The 20741-nt window shown below is 34.2% G+C and overlaps 1 protein-coding gene across 8 annotated transcripts; it reads left to right on the top strand.

The window, feature by feature from the left end:
- Nucleotides 1-2742: 2742 nt before the first annotated feature.
- On the top strand, nucleotides 2743-14996 carry RABH1B_1 (Ras- protein RABH1b; the record flags this gene model as incomplete). Of its 8 annotated transcripts, XM_051212636.1 has the most annotated exons (10): nucleotides 2743-2860; nucleotides 2893-2951; nucleotides 2990-3043; nucleotides 3086-3123; nucleotides 3160-3227; nucleotides 3265-3459; nucleotides 4240-4351; nucleotides 9872-9965; nucleotides 10754-10814; nucleotides 14556-14794. In XM_051212636.1, exons 6-10 carry the CDS (start codon nucleotides 3441-3443, stop codon nucleotides 14615-14617), a joined length of 348 nt encoding a protein of 115 aa, XP_051072821.1. In that variant the 5' UTR covers nucleotides 2743-2860; nucleotides 2893-2951; nucleotides 2990-3043; nucleotides 3086-3123; nucleotides 3160-3227; nucleotides 3265-3440. The 8 variants fall into 8 exon arrangements, with proteins under 8 accessions (XP_051072821.1, XP_051072823.1, XP_051072825.1 ...); XM_051212638.1 differs by having other exon boundaries at nucleotides 2743-2951; nucleotides 2990-3051; nucleotides 3265-3332; nucleotides 14553-14761; XM_051212631.1 differs by lacking the exon at nucleotides 3265-3459 and having other exon boundaries at nucleotides 14556-14617.
- Between the last annotated feature and the right edge of the window lie 5745 nt (nucleotides 14997-20741).

Genomic DNA, 20741 nt, shown 5'->3' with positions numbered 1-20741 from the left:
GAAAGTCTAATGAGTCGGTCCCAATTTGACATTTCTGAACGTTTACAGTAATGCCATGTTTTTGTAGTCGTTCGAAAACAAGATCCAGATGCTTGAGATGTGTTTCTCTGTTCGGACTTGCGATTAGACAGTCGTCAACATATGCGTGTACGAAGTTGAGACCTCGAAAAACGTCGTCTATGAATCTTTGGCATGTTTGAGCAGCATTTCTTAGACCGAAAGGCATTCGCAAAAATTCATAGAGTCCGAAGGGAGTTATGATAGCTGTTTTCGGTATGTCGTCAGTAGCCATAGGGATTTGGTTATACGTTTTAACCAAGTCGATTTTCGAAAAGACAGTTGTACCTTTCAAGGTAGCTGTCAAATCGTGAATGTGAGGCAACGAGTAACGATCGGGAATGGTTTTTGCATTCAATCGCCGATAGTCGCCAGTTGGACGCCAATCGTTGCTGTCCTTTTTAGGGACCATGTGCAACGGGGATGCATATGGGCTACTTGACGGTCGTATGATTCCTAAGTCTATCATGTGATCGAATTCGTTTTTCGCTAACCTTAGCTTTTCAGGAGCTAGTCGTCGTGCTTTAGAGAATACAGGTGGTCCTGTAGTCGTGATGTGATGTGTAACATTGCTGGTTACACACGGTAGTTTCGGTTGAGTTTGTTGTATCCCAGGATACTTATCGAGTAGTGGTTGATAGAGTGGGTCTATCATATGTTTAACTGTGACTGGGGATACTCTACAACCAGTAAAAGAAGTTACGCAAACGGACAAATTAGTGTTTCCGTCTGCTAGCCTCCGTTTGCGAGTGTCGATGATCAGATTGTGGTGTTGTAGAAGGTCCATACCAATGATTGGCATAGAAACATCTGCAACAACGAAAATCCAGTGAATGGGTTTGCGTAAACCCACGTTAAGGTAAACGTACATTTTGCCATACGTAGCGATCGGTTTTCCGTTTGCCGCCTGTAAGTTTAGGGTCGATTCGTGAAGTTGGTCGTTAGGATTCGCTTGGAGAACGCTAACTTCTGCGCCAGTATCGACGAGGTAGCGAACTCTCGTTGTCGCATCTGTGACGTATAACAGACGGCTATGTTCGCCGGCTACGGTTGCCGTTAACGCGTGCCGGCTTGGAAGTTTCCCGAATTGTTTTTCGAATCAGTCGGTTTCGTGTTGGGAAAATTGCAGGGTTTTCTGCAATTTCTGGAAGACTTTCCATACTGGTTATGATACCAGCACCAGTCGGGGTTATCCGTCTCTCGTGGTCTAGAGACAGATCGCTTACGAGAAATGCTTCTACGTGGTGTGCGCGATCTCTTGCTGTCGGTACGAAGACTAAGATAATGCGTGAGTGTATGACATGACTTGGTTATGTCGTTCTGAGTCGTCTAGGCTTTTCTTTGACTGAAAATACCTCGGTAGTAGACGATTTCGTCATTCCTAAAATACGGTCCGCAGATGCAGCCAGTTCGTCTAAGGCGTTGTTCTGGAACGAGACCAGAACTGCTTGCACCTGTTGGGGAAGTTTTGACAAGAAGAGTTGTTTGAATAGACCTTCGTCGAAAGTTCTTGGGCCTACAACCTCTCTCATCCGTTGCAACATGTCCGTCGCAGAACCGTGTTGCAGGTCGATGTTATTGAAGAGTTGATCTAACCTTTGTTGATCGGTTAGGTCTCCTCGTTTGAGAATCGAGCGTTTCAAGATTTCGTAAGGATCGGAAACATCACTAGTAAACATACTAGGTGTCACGTACCTGTTGAATTCGCGCGGTAGTGCCTTGACTACTGCGAGGAATTGTGCACGTGTGTCGATCACGCCGTGCTCGGAGAAGTCGGCTTCTGCGTAGCAAAACCAGGCTTCGATGTTGTCGGGCCAGAAAGGCATCAGTTGAAACGAAGGTGGGGACAAAGTCTTAAGCTTGAGTACTTTAGGTGTCTGTTCAGTCATGATGAAGTATGAAGTACGATAATGAACGAGGGGAAAATATATATATATCCAAGAAAAAACACGAAAAAATAATCACAATGTTTAAAAAAATAAAAACAATAAGGCAATGATATATAAAAATCCCAAAAAGGAACAGACTCACAGTTGCAATTAGGCGTACCAGATCACGTCGGTCTCACCAATGATGATGTCACAGGTATTCAGTGTTTGACAACGCTTCTACCAGTAACACCTTCTAATGTATTTCGTTCCCACCCAGAGAAATCAAAAGACAGAGTCGAGGAGATCGGAAGAGTATATTTGGCGATGACCAATATATCGGAATTCTCTGATCTAATCTGGCTAGCGATTGCGGTTGATGTTGAGCACAGCGTTACCACACGTGATCTGGTGCGGATGCCTGACCGAGCGCCTTCAGCTAGATGAGTAAACTAAAACATATGGTCAGCATCCAATGTCGAAAACTTAGTGCCATTTATTTTGGGGATTTATTTACCGCTACATCCTCTATTATCGTTGATATACCTAGGTTCCTGTCCGGAGATATTAGTGATTCACTGCTACTAGACACTTAAACCCGTTAAGCGAAAGCTTCTTTTATACCGACCTCAAACAGTTGAGAAAACCTTACAAACTCTCAAGGACTAAAGAAAGTATCGCACTATGATTGATGCTTTTTCTTTTTATCGTTAAACGTGCATGGATTTTTATCTGATGGATTTGATTATCTGCTTTTATTACATACGGAAGTCGTTTAAACGAACCCTTCTTCTATCTCGTCTTGAACCATTTGATCAATACACTTTTCTGCGGACTTTTAGTCAGTTTGATCAGTTTTCGTGATATGAAGGGAGCAGTTGATTCTGAGTATTCGATTATAAAATCCAAGTGTGTTTTCCTTGGAGAACATGGAGGTGATTATCATAAGAATAATTTAAATTAGTAGCTGGAAAAACATCAATCATACTACGTTTCATGCACGATACATTCGATCCAGCTTATCATGTTTGTTGAGCTTATTACATGCGTTTGTAATGTTGCAGGCTACAATAGGCATTGACTTTGTTTCAAAAACTCTTTGTTTCAACGAAAAATCAGTAAGAAGGTGTGTTATTTTCTATCTGACTTTCATTTCCCAGATACGTTTGCAGTTGTGGGATACAGCTGGTCAGGAAAGGTATCTCAAAAAGTTTAAATTTAATACCACATAAAGGTTTAGCAGCCTCATTCCTAGCTATATAAAGGATTCATCTGTAGCAATCGTCGTCTATGACGTCACAAGTAAGTGACTTTTGATGAAATCAAATAAATCTGATAGCTTTATTGTGTAGCTGCATCTTCAATAGAAATATACCCACAGAGAGAATTAAATGCTTTCAAATTACAGTTACGTGCTTGGAGCGCTAGACGTCTATTGATGCCTTGTTCTTATGATTGCATATATTGGAATGAGATAGCTCGTTTTATCTATCATTCCTTATTTCAGATACAATTATGAAGCTTTTAAGTAAAAGTAAAAAGTAGTGCCTTAAGCGGTTTTGTTGTTGCTCAAGGTTAATTCTAGATTGGAGGTCTAGAGTTTGAAACTATAACTTTTGTTCATGCCTTGTAATTTTTGTTCAAAGTATCACTGTTCTGGTAATGTCTCAGAAATGGCTTCAAGAAGCCGAATTCAATTCAAAAGTAGTTTTTGATGTGTATTACTTTTAGCCTGTCATGCAAATCTGGATACTTATGCTGTTGATTGTATCATCTAGTTCAAAATTTGTTCATTTTACCATTATTTCAACTGTTGCCAGTGAAGTCGTAGTTATCACTGCACAAAATTATTCGAACCAAACGTTCATCTGCTGCTATACTGGCAAGTAATTCTTTCACCCTTATGTTGGACGGCCTATTACTTTATTGGAGTTAGAAGGCAAAAAATTGAAACTGCATGACGTTTTGGTTTTGTGCCGTTAATCAGACTGTCTTTCTTCCATAATGTCCTAAAATTTATGGCTTCTGTTACTGTTATCCTATCGATTTGAAAATAAATTGTTAAAACTCCAACTTTACGGTGACGATCAACAGAATCCTATCTCGAGCCAAATTCAGAAAACGCTTTCTATTTCGGCTTGAGAAATAATTCAGTGACATATGGTTTTTCATACAGATATCTTTCTTTCTTGTTAAGTTCGGTCATATACAATAAGTACCAAAACATGTACAAAAATTTCGTTTAATAATAAATTTGTTCACGTCTCAGAAATTAATGCTAATTTAATTATTACCGTTTGTCCTGGTGTGTAAGGTCGTGAATCATTTGTCAGAGCTGATAAATGGATCGCAGAAATTCGCACTGAACGTCCATCAAAAACATTGGTTTTTCTCGTCGGCAACAAAGTTGATTTAGAAGACAAACGGTAAGTTATGACCCAAATGTTTGTAAATTGTGTTCGATCGAACTTATTACCATCCTACATTACAACTTTGCCGGAAAAATATCATAAAACATTTGTGGGTTATTAATAATGCTAAACGAGAGACATTTTGCGGTTTATATATTTAGTTATAATTTGTTTTATTGAAGGCAGTCTTGTCTCCCGAACCTACTTTTCACCATTGAATAAGAAGTAATCGCAAACAGTTGTGTCATTAGCTAGAATTAGTCTATACTCCTCACCCACTTGACTATAATAAACGTAGGATCTAGTACGAAAGCACGCGAATACAATTTGCAAAAGCTGGCAATGGCAGAGAAAAAGATTTTCAGAGTTATTTTAGAAATAAAGCTAGTAAAGGTAAAGGGTACAAAGTTTTATTTGAAAATTTTGGTTTAATACCCAGGTGTGGATTAAGAATACATACTAGTAACTTCACTGAAACCAACACGAAAAAATGTTACCTGAGTTCTGAAATCAAAGATTATGGGTTTTTCAGAGGCTCTAGCTTATAAGTCTTCAGGAAGAAAACAAACAAAATCCTTTAATGTTTATATAACTTGACTCCCTTGCTTTTAACTTCCATTTAAATAACTCAGTTTTCAACCACAATTACACGTCATGGAAATTGCTGGCTGTTGATATGCAACACACGCTTTAGCCATCTACACATACAGCATCCCGAATGGAGTAAATTTTTACCAAAAGAAAGTCTGAATTCACTATCAATTTATATAATAGGATGAAAACCCAATAGCTGATTTTTTCCGCTTCAGTGCGCTTGTGGTTAGATTATATTATTGTTATCTATCTCCCTGTCGATACGGTTGAGTTTAACTGATCACTGCTTAAATAATGTCTACGAAATAAGATCCGAATTACACATACCTATACTTACACAAATAGTAAACACATATGTCCGGAGATTCTGACCATTAATGTAATATGATCCAGTTTCTTACAGTTTCAATGATATTTCTGTTAATATTGGTTTTCCAGATTTTTAAATGTAGTCAACATGAATTATATATACATATATACTCGAAAATTTTGATGGCTCAAAGATAAATTAAATAGATTGGTCTTGCAACTCTGACACACACCATACCAAAAGTGGTACACAATATTTCACACTCATTGACTGTTAATGTAAGACAATCTATTATGTCGTTAAATTGGGTGTTTTATTCCTGGGTGTAGAGTTTAAATTTTATGAAAGAGTATCAACTGTTATACGAATTACCAGTTCTTTGTTTTGATCTCGTTAATGGTTATCCTAAATTTTACAAAACCTCACATTTTATATATATCGGGACGTTTATTTATAATTTACTTTGAACCACTCTCAAATGAATAGTTCGGGAAGTCGGATAGAAATACTTGCCTTTATGAGGATAATAATGACATAAATTTAAGTGTCTTTATGTATTTATCAGTCAGTCAGTCAGTCAGTAACAACGTAGAACTTCGTACGTACGTACATCAGTTCGAGTTGCCACACCACATTAGCACAGAGATGCAGTTGTCGATTCAAATCCCGTAGTGGTAGAGGTAGCAAGAGTATAAGCAGTAATAGGGAAGATTAGGGTTTGAAGATGTTATTTAAAGAGTACAATTCAGTGAAATAAATTTGGAAAGAGGAAAAAAGGGACATGAAAAATGCCATGTTTTGGTTTGGCCGCCTCTAGCTTTCTTCCAATCTACTCCTATACCACTGAACATACCACGTCGAGGTAGTCGGTCGTTGGGCATACGTAACACGTGTCCCAGCCATCTCAACTGATGAAGTTTCACTACTTCATTAATTGTTTGCCATCCTTACCTAGTACCCGTTTCCTAACAACTGCGTTACTTACTCGATAGTCCCAGGATATACGAGCAATGTTTCGAAGACACCTATGACCGAATACTAGTAACCTACGAATATCCTCTACTCGTACCGACCATGTTTCACTGCCATAAAGTAGGACGGGACGAACTGCTGCGCAGTAAACACTTCCTTTGGTTGATAGACGGATATCTCGCCTACGCCATAAATGACGCAAGTTGGTAAAAGCTAGTCGAGCCTTCTGTCTCCGTGCTGAGATTTCGTCACACACTAAACCACAAGGGCTGATGAGACTTCCAAGATAAGTGAAGCGGTCGACACACTCAACTACTTCACTCCCTATCATTGTTTTGGGTGTCGATGTAACCCAATCCTGAAGCAACATTTTGCATTTCGAGGGGGAGAATCGCATCCCGAACATGCTTGCATTGTTGCTTAGAGTGGTCAGAAGACTCTGCATTTTGTCAGCGTCTTCGCCAAATAAAACCATGTCATCAGCATATTCTAAGTCAACAAGTGAATCTCCTGGTAGAAGTTCAACCCCTGTAAATTTAGATGAGGAGAGTGTTATCTCTAAAAGTACGTCAATGACAAAGTTGAACAAGAATGGGGAGAGTGGACAGCCCTGACGAACACCACTTGAGGTAATCAATTCTGATGACAGTTCGCCATAAGCTCTCACTCTACCAGTTGTATTCGAGTAGAGAGCCTTTATAAGGTTAATGTACTTCTTTGGTACTCCTTTCAGTGACAAACACTGCCATAGAACCTCACGATCTACAGAGTCGAATGACGCCTAAGGTCGAGAAATACTACCATTGTGGGGCGTCTGAATGTGTGCCTGTGTTCTAGAACCTGACGTAGTGTCAATATCTGATCTATACAACCACGTCCAGGTCGAAAACCGGCCTGGTTTTCTCTAGTCTGCTCTTCTTATGTATTTATGACGCTAAGCTACGTTAATTTGAATCAAAATTGTTTTAATGTTCCATTGAGTAACTAAGATCGATTTCATGAGATATTTCTTGACGAAATTTGTCAGGAATATTTGGTAATATTTGTAATTCCCAACGACTTTTTCACTTTGAGTCATACACTTAATATATCCTTTTCATGTAAAATAACTTTTTTACACGTTGTTATTCTATATAAATTGCTCTGGTATAAGGCATCATGCTTCATTATCAAGAAGGACATGAATAAATGTTTATTTAATTGATAAATGTTTAGAATCTGAATATTTGATTTATCCCATCTCTTCCATTGAAACTATCAGATTAAAATGATATCATTCAGAATTGTTACAGATGAGTTCTAATACAAGTCAAGTCACCTACCTATAAAGCTTCAATGAGATAAATATCACGATCCGACAATGATAATGATATATTGATTAGGCCGCAATTTTATAAAAAATATGACTCATTGTAAACGTTTGCAATTTAAGCTTAAACTAGCAACGTTTAATGAAGCTCAGTAAGGAAGGTGGAGACAAGTCTCTATAGTGAGATTTTATTAACTACTGTGCTAATCAAATGATGTATCTATTTGTTTATCAGATGATAAAGTATATCGGCAACAAATTATACAAATGATTCTCAAATTAAGTAAATAATATCCCGAGTTAGTGTACAGTACATATAATAATAATAAGGATGATAATAATAATAACAATACTAATTCCTGAGGTGCTCATCAACTCTAGGATTCAGGTGCGCTCAACTGCCGCGTTCAAAATAGGACGAAATTGGTGTTATGGATTCCACTATTAACCACCACCCATCTCTGACTACTATTACAATTAATATTTTGCGGATGCGAAACGTATTAAAATTCCTCTAGTGTACCGAACCCATTATTTTTTGTTAAGATTTATATTTTGTCGACATATATCGCGAACACATAACTCTAGAAACTTCCTCCTTCTTTACCAGTAAATCATCATACTTTAAATAAACCGTAAAATTGTTAAACCTCCTTATGTATTTAAAAGCCACCAGCTTTTTGAATGGAATCAGGGTGAGTCTTAAGATAACAAAATTAAAACATTAATTATAAGATCTAAAAGTAACTTCATACTCACGTGGTAAATAATTGATCCAGATAAAATTCTGTACGTGTGTGACTTTATATCTGAAACATAACACCTATTTTATGGAATTATATAAAGTTTCATACCTACTTGGCTTTCCATTATATCAATATAATGTGAAGTGTAATTCTTATTAGTATTAGAACCACTGAACATCAGTCTAACAGATAGCTGTTTCGTTGCAGTTTGTAACTACTAATCAGTAATCAGCGAAGTCTCCACACAGAGAATTAAATCCTAGAGTTTCAGGACTTGAAGTGCGCGTAAAACGTTTAAGCTTTAAGGTTCAGACTTAACAGTTTACATCATCAACTCATGTCATATTGTGATATAACCTTAGCCTGACTTAACATTCTTGATATTAGAAAAGACCAAAAATGATAATGAATTTTATATTGTCTGTGTTCGATGACAATGAGCAACACATTTTTTTCAATTATTATCCGAATTCAGCAATTTAACTAGCATGCACCAGGCGATGTTCAAATGTACTTAATCGTTTCCTTGCTCTTGATTATCTAAAGAATCGTTTTAATGACAACCTTAGAGAAAAGTTTCATACTTCTACAAACTAAGGTAGTGACTAAGTAATAGTGTTTTTATGACTGAATTACTGTTTATTCATTCAGTATGACATAAATTGTTTAAAGTATGGCATTAATTTTAATCAAACTAAACAGCCTCACTTTGTATCGGCTCAATCAGTAGAAATAATATTGTTGACAATGACAGTACAAATCAAACATAGAAAATATAAATCGAAAACAAGTAATGAAAATGAGAAACAAGGATTACGTGATAATATTAAAATTTAAGCATAATAAACCAGAGAATTAATTACTCTGTGGCGCTCTACCCATATCACCTGAGATCTTTAAACATTAATCATGATCAGCTTAAAGACCTAAGTCACTTGATCCGCACCTTTTGACACTACTCGTTTCAGAAGTTATTGACTTTATAGTTGTAAAGGTATCTTGGTTTGGTCACGCTTATTTATTAGGTAGCTGTCATTGCAACTCTGGACAGAATGTGGTTTAAGGTGTGTAAATCATATCAACGGACTCACTGAAGATTCGAGGCCATATCAACCATCTCTAACTAAAAGTATGCTCCTCTTTTCAATATTGCTCAGGTGAATATTTCATCATGCTTGGGATGTACTGTTGATCAAGTTCTAACAGGCTATGCATGTCTTGTATGCTCGCTTCAGGTGTAAGAGAAAATAAAACAGACTGGTGTCCAAAATCCCTACATTCGTATAGTCAGAAGAATATATTTTTTGAATTACACATTGAAAAATTTATGAACATCAAAATTATCTTCCTTTGTTCACGCTGAGACTGTGTGAGCTACTCATCTCACAGGACTGATGTGACTTTCAGGATGAGTGAAGTGGTCAAGATGATAAGTTACTTCACTTCAAACTCTTAGACTAAAATCTGAACCATCCAGTTCAGAGAACTAAACTCCATCAAAATATGTATTGGTATGTGCCAGATCCATGGAAAGTTAAACAATGACAAAATCATATCTGAAATACAGAATTTTACTTGCATAAATTTGGTTCTTTTTTTTACAGAGTTGTAACGACTGAAGAAGCAGCTAAGAAAGCCGAAAAAGAAAATTTATTCTTTGTTGAAACTAGTGCCAAAACAGATTTCCAAATAAAGAAGGTAAATGGTTGATTGAGTGCTTAATATCATTATATTTCGACTAATTTTACTGGTTGAAATATTTTGTCAAATATGTAAATTATTAATTAACTATTTTAAAGTATAAGACATAGTAAATCACAATCTGTTACTGTGCTTATGTAAACTATAGAAAATTTAGTTTGACGCGGTTCAATTGAAGATTCTGCTTAATTATAATAACAACTATGCCTTTTGATAAAGGAATGCTAGTAGAACCACGTAGTCTTCTATTCATCTGATATTTTTTTTTAAATCTTATATCCATACTATTAATTCTTTCAAAAGCTTATACTTTAGTGGTAGTTATGCTAAATATATATTTTCATATTTCATAACTTCAAATGATTTCATTGGAATCGATTATCACATGAACATAAAACGAAAAAAAAACAATTTTCTTGTTTACTATTTTCGTTAATACGTTCACCGACTTACTAATAGATTCAGTAATAATATTTTTGATGTGTTGTAGTAATTTAATTCAATAATAATATTATAATAATTTTAATAGTTAAGATCATAAGTCAGTTGAAGCTAGACCACTATAGAAAACCTGAAAGCACTAGATGGTCGTTTTGTTTTAGTATGAGACTCCTCAGCAGTGAGTATTCACGATCCCGTCTCGCGAAATTCGAACTCAGGACCTTTCAAACCTATGAGACAATAAAAGTTATTATAATATGTACATAAACCCCTTTTGATAATAATATTACATTTTCATTATTGTTTATATGTAATTTCACCCTCTAATCAATCTTTTATTTTAGTTATTTGATGAAGTTGTAGTAGAAGTCGTTAAAAGTATAAATAATTCAAAAGAAAATGAACGTATCCTTTTTCTTGTATACTTAATGTAACACTCTCTGTTAATTATACATATCTACATTTGCGCAAACAATGAAATCGAAAGAAATAACAATAAACAGTTGAGTAATGTAAATAAAAAAGCCTATTGAAAGTTAAAATATAATAATTATAACCATAATAATTAATATAAAGTATATATTGATACTTTGTATATTCAACAAAATCCCTTCTGTAAACATTCTTGCTACAATATTGTGTCTAGGCTGATTCGATTGGACTTTTCTATATTATTTTAATAGTTGAGATCATGAGTCAATTGAAGCTAGATCATCATGGAAAACCTGGAAGCACTGGACAGCCGTTTCGTCCTATTGTAGGACTCCTCAGCGGTGTACACCCACGATCCCGTCTCGCGGACGAACGTTTAACCTCTAGACCACTGAGCTGGCCGATATCCAACGGTGGTAATGTCTAACTTTAACCAGTGCAATAAATTGAGCGACACATCCACCTTTTTTTTCAGTGAGTTACTATCTCACAACAGACCTGGTTGAACTCCACTGGTCATTGCTTCTCACTAGAATTCCGGGAAATACCTCTTGAAGCCATTCACTAGTGAGCATAGGTTGATTATGGATATCATAGTAATTTTAATGGATGAGATCATGAGTCAATTGTAACTGATAGGTTCTGGGTTCGAATCTCTCAGGGCGGGATCGTGAATGCGTACTGATGAGGAGTCTCATAGTAGAACGAAATGGCCATCCAGTGCTTCCAGGTTTCCCACGATGGTCTAGCTTCAACTGACTCATGATCTCATCTACTAAAATTACTATAATATCCGCGAAACCCCTTCTGATTTAATTTTGTGTCGTTTTGTTGATCATTTAGCTAAATGATTGTAATGTTTTGAAAACAGAAGTATGTAAGTAGTGCAGTACAATAATCGAATTCATTTATAATGAGCTAGCAGCTTTCAGTTACATGTTACAATACGGAAATCTTGAGATAACATTCAGTTCACTAAAGTTAATTAGGTTAATCTGCATTTTGACACTAAAACAAAACTATTGAAAGTTTAGTATATTCAAAACAATAAATCAATACTCGATAGATTTTTTTATTATTCACTTGATATGGGGTTGTTAGTTGCATAGTTAGTTAAGTAATCAGTCAATATGAAATAAAAAAAACCTTCCACTATTAATTTAATTTATCGCTTTGAGATGAAAATAATCAAAAACTTAGTGAGACAGATTTATTTATGGAACTGATTAAATGATCTATATTCACTTGGATTATTAGATGGTAACCTTTTCATTGTGTAAAACGGTTAAATTTTATAAATGTCATCTTTATGTTTTACCCTTATCAAATATCAGGTTTTACCAAAAGGACATATCTATAGAAGCATCTAGTGTTTAAGTAGATGAACATGCCATAATGTTCAAGTCATCAAAGTGACATTTTGAACTAATTTAAAAAATCGGCTGAACTGTTCAGTACATTACTTCTCACTAGAACTCCAGCAAATACGTCTTGAAGCCAGTCACTAGTGAGCATATGTTCATTAGTATCAGAAGGGGTTTAGTGGATATTATAGCAACTTCAATAGTTGAGATCATGAGTCAATTAAAGAGGTATTTCCTGTAGTTCTAGTGAGAAGCAATAACAAGTGGAGTTCAACCTGGTCTGTTGTGAGATAGTAACTCACTGAGAACAATGGTGGATGTGTCGCTCAATTTATTGTACTGGTTAAAGTTAGACATTAACACCGTTGGATACCGGCCAGCTCAGTGGTCTAGAGGTTAAACGTTCGCCCGTGAGACCGATAGGTTCTGGGCTCGAGTCTCGCGAAACGGGATCGTGGGTGTACACCGCTGAGGAGTCCTACAATAGGACGAAACGGCTGTCCAGTGCTTCCAGGTTTTCCATGATGATCTAGCTTCAATTGACTCATGATCTCAACTATTAAAATTACAAAATTAAATATTTAAAATAGATCTCATAAATCACATTATCTACATTCTAATCTTAATTATATTACACAAATAAACTATGAGATAAAAAATAATAATAAATTTGTCATTGATCTTAAGTCGAATTGATAGAAATCATCAACAACAATGTTGTTGTGTAATCTAAAAGATACTTCTCAATGATGTATGTTAACTGTTTTCTCTTCTTTTTTGTTGTTGTTGTTGTTGTCGCTGTTTGTCTCTATGTAAACTGATTATTATTATCATCATTGGAATGTGCTTGTTCATAAGTGCTTATTTATATAAACATAAATACTAAAGTAAATTTATCAATGAACAAATTACATATTGTTTCTGGTGTATATTTTTATGAAGATGATGCATAATAATAAAATAGTTTATTGATCTCAATTAAATATGATTGTTTTTATTCATGGTTATTTTATGTTTTACACTTCTTTTAAATAAATATATAGTTTAATGATAGATAAACTAACGAGTTCATTCAACTAAGAGTGAAATCACACACACACACACACAGTTTGACTGATTGTACGATAGTAATTTAAGAATGATAAATTTATATAAGTAGTTGGTAAAGGTTTCTTATCAGTTAGTTAATTCTGACAGCCTATTGATATTAGCTAGTGATGAAACTGTGTAAAGCATAGGGAAATACAGGAAAGTTATGTCATTATAATTTATTGTAGTCTAGTAGTAATGCATACAGATAATCCGATATGAGACCGAACTTAACACTTCAATTTTCAAATTCATTGATAAATATGATCAGTTTCAATATGTTTGTCATATATTATCATTGACATTCAATACCATTGATAAATTATTCTCTCAAACCATGCAAGACTGATTGTGCAGGTCATTTTTACTATTAATAAATGAAATATTACATTTGTGAAATTATATTTTATTATAATGAATTATTCATTTTTGTTTTCCCGAAATCTATGGTGACTTTACTTTCAAAGTGATAAGTAATCCTAACTTTGATTAAGATACACTAGATTGGACAATTCTTCTTTCATTGATTGAAATCATGAGTCAATTGAAGCTAGACCACCATGGAAAACCTGGAAGCACAGGACGGCCGTTTCGTTCTAGTATGGGACTCCTCAGCAGTGCGCATCCACGATCCCGTACCCCGCGAAACGGCCGTCCAGTGCTTCCAAGTTTTCCATGATAGTCTAGCTTCAACTGACTCATGATTTCAACCAGTGGAAATTTCTAAAATCTCCACAAAACCCCTTCTGATAATTCTTCTTTCAGTTTATTAACCTTAGTTTATCCATACACAAAAAAAAACAATAAATGTTTCGATAACGGTTTATTGATAGGGATTAAAAAATAACTGGTTTAAGAAGATAGCATTTGTGTATCGTTATATTTATATGATCTTGAAGGCTAGAAAAAGATCCCTAATAATAAAATTGCATCGCACCAATAGGAAAAACATCTTTAACCTTAGTTAAACTAAAGAACAAATGTGTTAGACAAATTTGGCGTCATAAAATATCTTCCAAGTCGAACATAACAAGTAATCAGTTTTCTGGGTAATTAATATCACCATTATTATCATTATTATGTTTGTTTTAATTAAACATCATAACTATTTGGGCTATTTTCATACCTTAACCATACTGTATATATGTGAATATATAAATTTTCAATTCTTGTATAAAATCAACATCATTTCACTTATTTACATATCTACTATCAAATGTTATATTTTTCTTTAAAAAATAAAAACCCATTCATATAGCAGATCCAAATGGTAATGTTGAATTGGATAAAGAGAATGGATATTGGAAATGTTGGTGCTTTTAAAGAAATAAACAATCACCATAGATACATATATAATTCAACTTAACAAATACTTTTTTTTGTTATTTTTCAAAAAAAACAAACAAACATAATCATGAATTGTATGAGCTATTTCACATAGTGTAAATAAATGATCAATGAATGATATTCAGTTGGGTAGGTGTATAACTGTATTGAATATTTGTTTGTTTGTTTTTCTATACTTTTAATGATATACACACTTACAATATATAAATGGATATACATATAGGACATGGAATCTATGATACGAAATGAAAATATTAAACTGCTTAAATCTTTCCTTATTCATTTCTCATTCATTCAAGTCTACATTTGTCATTCATTCTTAGATTTATACAAGAAAAAAAAAGAAGAACTATTGTATTTGTTGATGTGATTTGGATATTACTTACTTACTTACTTACGCCTGTTACTCCTCGTGAAGGAGCATAGGTCGCTCACCAGCATTCTCCATCCAACTCTGTCCTGGGCGATCTTTTCTAGCTCCTTCCAGTTGTAATTCATCCTTTCCATATCTGTTTCTATTATCCGACGCAATGTGTTCTTTGGCCTTCCTCTTTTTCGCTTCCCTTCAGGATTCCAAGTTAGGGCTTGCCTCGTGATGCAGTTTGACGATTTGCGTAATGTATGTCCTATCCATTTCCATCGTCTTTTCCTAATTTCTTCTTCAGCTGGAAGTTGGTTTGTTCTCTCCCACAGAAGGCTATTGCTGATGGTATCCGGCCAATGGATGTTGAGTATCTTGCGTAGACAGCTATTTATAAATACTTGTACTTTCTTGATTGTGGTTGTTGTAGTTCTCCAAGTTTCAGCTCCATACAGTAGAACTGCCTTGACGTTCGTATTGAAGATTCTCACTTTGATATTGGTTGAAAGTTGTTTTGAGTTCCATATGTTCTTCAATTGTAGGAATGCGACCCTTGCTTTGCCGATCCTCGCCTTTACGTCTGCATCTGAACCTCCTTGTTCATCGATGATGCTTCCTAGGTATGTGAAGGACTCTACATCTTCCAGAGTTTCGTCATCAAGAGTGATTGGATTGCTGTTCTTGATCTGGATATAATAATAGAAAACATTTGAAAGGATATATACATATATATAAACATTTCTATTGTGATTTGTTTAATAGACACTAAAAAGTAACAATATCACTATACAAATAATCCAAAAATTATATCATAAATGCCCTGGTAGGACTGAGAGTGGGGAGAATCAACTCTCTTTCTCGATACGCTCTCATATAACCACGTGCATACAACCACTACTAGGGGAAAAACTACTCATTGCCTTTTCGTCGCTGAGGTGTTGTTTACGAAATGAAGTGGATGAAAAGTGAATGGCCGACGCTTTAACCCGGTTGATGGATATGGAGGATCCACCTAGGGGAGTTGGAAAACCCTGATTCCGAACCAATGGTGCATATGAGCTCCAGGACCCTAAGAAAATAAATGACGTATGAATCTATTGTTGGTCACCGGCTACCATGAGACTCAGTTCCTAACCTTGTTCCACTGCGTTATGGATTAGATCCTTAGGTAAAAAGCCCAAGGATTAACTCCCTAAGAAAACCACTTGCTTCTGTTTTGGCACCCAACAAGTAGTATTCCAGCCCTTACATAAATAGAATGATTTATGTGGCGCATATCTATTTGGTGCCTTCTTGTAATAATGTTTATGTGTTTAAATAAATAAATAAATAATAAACAATTAACTTATCAAGTGATTCGTTGCTTTCACCTAGCAATTGTATACAAATTCTTAAGTTTGCTTCATTTTAACCTCTTAAGAACATATTTATACATTACAATATGAACATTATTCCATTCAAAAAATAATAAATTGCTTGAAAAGCAAAATAGGAAACTAGATTTATAGTGTAAAAATGTTTGAAGGAGTTTTATTAAATAAGAAAGATTAGTTCAGCGAAGAGTTCTCCCCTTATCGGTGAATTCATTTTCAAAGCTGTACAATCGCAAATATACATGCTTATATTAACAGGATGATAATAATACTGATAATAAACTTCTGTTATACATGGTGACAATGAGGTTAAATAAATAAAGGAATTTAAAAAAGTTTTAAAACAAGGAAAGTTTAATAATCGTTTGGTTGTTAATGGCTTAAGTATTATTCATAAAAAAAGATAGATAGGGAAATTATCATTGGGAAAGGATGGTTCAGCATGATAAGATAAAATGTTGAAATTGAAATTAAATGTAATCAGAATGATTGTGGAAACAAAATAAACCAGTTGTGGGACAGAGGATTTGCGGGGAAGATGGAAGGTGAAGCAGATGGCTGTAAAGGAACAAGAATATGAAAAAGAGAGGAAAATTTTAATACATTAAGACCATGGTAGAAGAAGAAGTTGTACCAGTCTCTTTCGCACAGACAATTCCGGTTTTTCCAGATGTATGGCTAATGCTTCAGCAATGCAAAGAAGATACAGTCTAATTGTCTTTGGAAGATTTCTACTTACCTTGTAGATGACTTTGAACGCAGAGTCTGTCTTGGTTGAGTGACCTGTGTTCACATGATGTTCGATTACAGAAATTTTTATTGAGCCGTTGCCTCCTCTTTTTAGCCAGGCCGGACAATGTTCTTGAATTCTTTTAGATAAAATACGCATCGAACGACCTATATACCTAGCTCCACAAGAGCAGGTAAATTGGTAAATGCACATTGAGTTGGTCAGATGCGATAATTTATTTTTCAGATTATTGGTGAACAGTGATCGGCTGGAGAATAATATTCGCAATGTTGCTGCGAAGAATGTTCTTTTTAAAGAATCCGAAATTCTCCTCTTTAAGATATATGCGGCTCTGTCACCTTTGAAATCGATGTTCATGTATAAAATTTTCTTTTATACTGTAATTATTTGTGTTTTTGGCGTTTTTGGCCTCATATTCTTATCAATCAATATCTAAGGATACCCATTTTTTGATAAGTATCTCCTTTCAGAGGCCCAATTGTTCATCTACAACTTCGGGGCTACAGATTCTTCGTATTCTTGTAGCCGGTGTTATTAATAAGTTTCTTTTTCGGCTGATGAGAACCCAGCTGTGGAAACTTGATAGTTTTATTACACAAAAGTTACATCTCGAAAATGAAAACACTATTAATACTTCATCTGCCTCCATTTGTTGAACACATAATCATGGTTAAGTATGTTTGCTGTATTGTAAGCGATCGATAAATACTATAATACCATCATCTTTTAATTCACAGAGCCTATAAAAAGTTTGTAGGTTAGTTACTGATCATCAATTTCTAATAGACTCAATAGTTAGGTTTCAGTTAGCTTAACTACAAAAGTAAACAAGGATTAATATAATTCAATGGATCATTGCAATACAGGAACTACTAGAATTACTTGAGAACTATTTAACAACGCCCACATATAACCTTTAAAAGCCAGACTATGGCAATAACCAGTTTTATAAATAATGTTAAATTTAATGATTTCATGATTTTTCTTTAATCTTTTCGCTTGTCTAAGTTTACTGATGGTATCATAGATAGTAGTATTATATTGTTTCATATTCTCTTAATAACTAAAATCAACTTTCCGACACTACTATTCATGTTTTTAACACCAAGATTGTAAACAATACTAACCTTTTCATCAACTAGGCTTCAGATAAACAAATATAATTGTGATTCACTTTCTACACTTACACATCATATAAGATTGTTTGGTTTATATACAAAGATATATATCTAATCAATTGAAAAAATACTTATTTGTATAGGGTAGTGTAGTGTCAGTTATTATGCTAAGCCCATATACCTTATTCTAGCTTTCGGACATCCCATTCTATTCATTCTACTTGAGTCATATTTTGACCTTGTCAATTATTCGCTTATCAATCTTGACTGTTTTTATATGAGCGTAGTATATGTGTGTACACATCATATCCCATTAATCACTGCATGTTTGTAGCTTTATTTTGTCTGACTATAAATATTGAGTAACTATTGTCTAAATTGGAGTTGGCTTCCCAGCCATCTTTCCTGCGTGTCATTTTGCTCTGCTCTGTTTCATTCGCTTCAAATACAAAATATATGTATTCTCAAGTCAATTCTCGTTATTCGACTTATTTAATTCCGTTATTGACTAACGCGATTTAAGTCGACGATTATATACGAGAATAGGCGGTAACAAACATTCGTACAATCTAAATAGGAGTCAGATCCACGGGGCCACCATAGTAGTACTTTTGCTAATTTGTATCAATGTAATACATTTCTGTTGATAGACTCAAATAAAAGTACCTTTAGACCTTCTATATGATAAAATAAATGAAAAGTACATTAGTTCTTCATTCATTTTTTTTTGTTGATATTTTCAAAGTGGTCTATTCAAAATGGTGACTTATTGAATTTATATCATAGAAATATCCAAGGAATATAGAAGTATTTAAAGTTGAATTCATTAAATTCATATTTAAGAGAATAACACTAAAGCGAAAGTGAAAATTTCCACTTTAATATTTTGTATTAATAAAGATGGAATGAATCGAGTGAAGAAATTCCTGTTCAATTAGTTCTTCATCATTAACTCTACACTAATACATATCTATGTCTATATGATTTACAATAGTGAAATAAAGTCAAGTAGTTGCTATGTTGCATAATATAGACAATTCGTCAAGTTCCTCATTGTATAACAGAACATCATCGGTCGTGGTTGAGTAAACAACAGATAAGAGTGATTAAGAGTTCTATTCTCGGTCAATTAGTGGACACAGTTCATTAAGTTGAACTGAATAAAGTTTTTAAGGTTATCCATTGTATTCCATCAAATTTGCCACATGGTTTACGAGTTTGTCTTTTGCACATTGCTGAAGTCATGTTTAAAAACCTAACCTCTGCATCCAAAAGAAGTTTGTACAACCACTCTCGCTATGTTAGCCATCGGTATATGGTAGTTTGTAGCAGAACTTTGGTAAACTATTGTCGTATATCTTCCATATTCTTTGTGTTTTATATATTCGCAACATTCGTCTCTTGATTCTTACATAACGACTATACTACTGACCATTCATCAAAATATTTTGTTAGTTCCTTCTTCTCTTTTTTACATATTATTCAACGTAGCAAATGTTTGATTTTCCCATGATTACTTTGATTATGAATAATCCTCTTTCTTTCAATTTATGATCGAAATGTCATTACGTAATTATTATGTAACGTATCCACTCGATGAGTATTAATTCATTATTGTAAATCATATGGATATATATAGATATGTAATAGTGTAGGGTTAATAATGAGGGACTAAATGAACAGGAATTTCTTCGATCGATTCGTTCCTTCTTTAAAGCTAAAGTATTTAATTCATTTAACCACTGCATTCAAAATATATTTTACTATGATAAAATGTACATTACAAAGTTTTATTTATTTCATTTTTCTTGTTTGTTTAAATGGACTTATTTGTTGAATCTAACATTCAATTCTTATTGAATCGACAAATTGAATTATAAAGAGATAATCGATACAATAGTTATATAAAATTTTTTTTAAAAAAAAACTAATTTATCCAGGGACTAGAGATATTTTCGTTGTAGAATTCAAGAAGAACCTTCATTTAGATCTAAATGAACGAAATAAACCTAATGAGATATGAAGGAATTATCATACTGAGTAATACTTAACCAATCATAATTCTTTATCTATCTTCAAGAGCACAACACTAACATCATTATTAGTTTCTTTATTATGAAGAATGTATTATGCACTTATTTAATTTGCTTCAAGGTTATTGTGTTTAGCACTAGAATTGTCGTTTGCGACTGTATAGATTTAAATAAATGAATTCGCCGTAATGAGAACTCTTTGCTAGACCAATTTCACTTATTTTACATTCAAGATTTGTCAGGGTAAATAAATACCATAAAAAGAAAAGTTGAGTCTTTCATTTTATAATTTAAATGTTTAAGATAATATTCCAAATTTTAGTTTTATTCAAACATTCAGTTAAGAAATAAAAGGCCACCAGTAAGATTGACAGTCCATTCATTTGTCACAACAGGGTCATTGTACTGAATATTGAATAGTCTGAGATTGTTTTTATCCTGGACATTCAGTTTTATAATTAACC

Source organism: Schistosoma haematobium, chromosome ZW (assembly GCF_000699445.3).
Source record: "Schistosoma haematobium chromosome ZW, whole genome shotgun sequence".
Taxonomy (NCBI): Eukaryota; Metazoa; Platyhelminthes; class Trematoda; order Strigeidida; family Schistosomatidae; genus Schistosoma; species Schistosoma haematobium.
The sequence above is the reverse complement of the archived record's forward strand: the minus strand, read 5'-3'. Positions and strand labels throughout refer to the sequence as shown.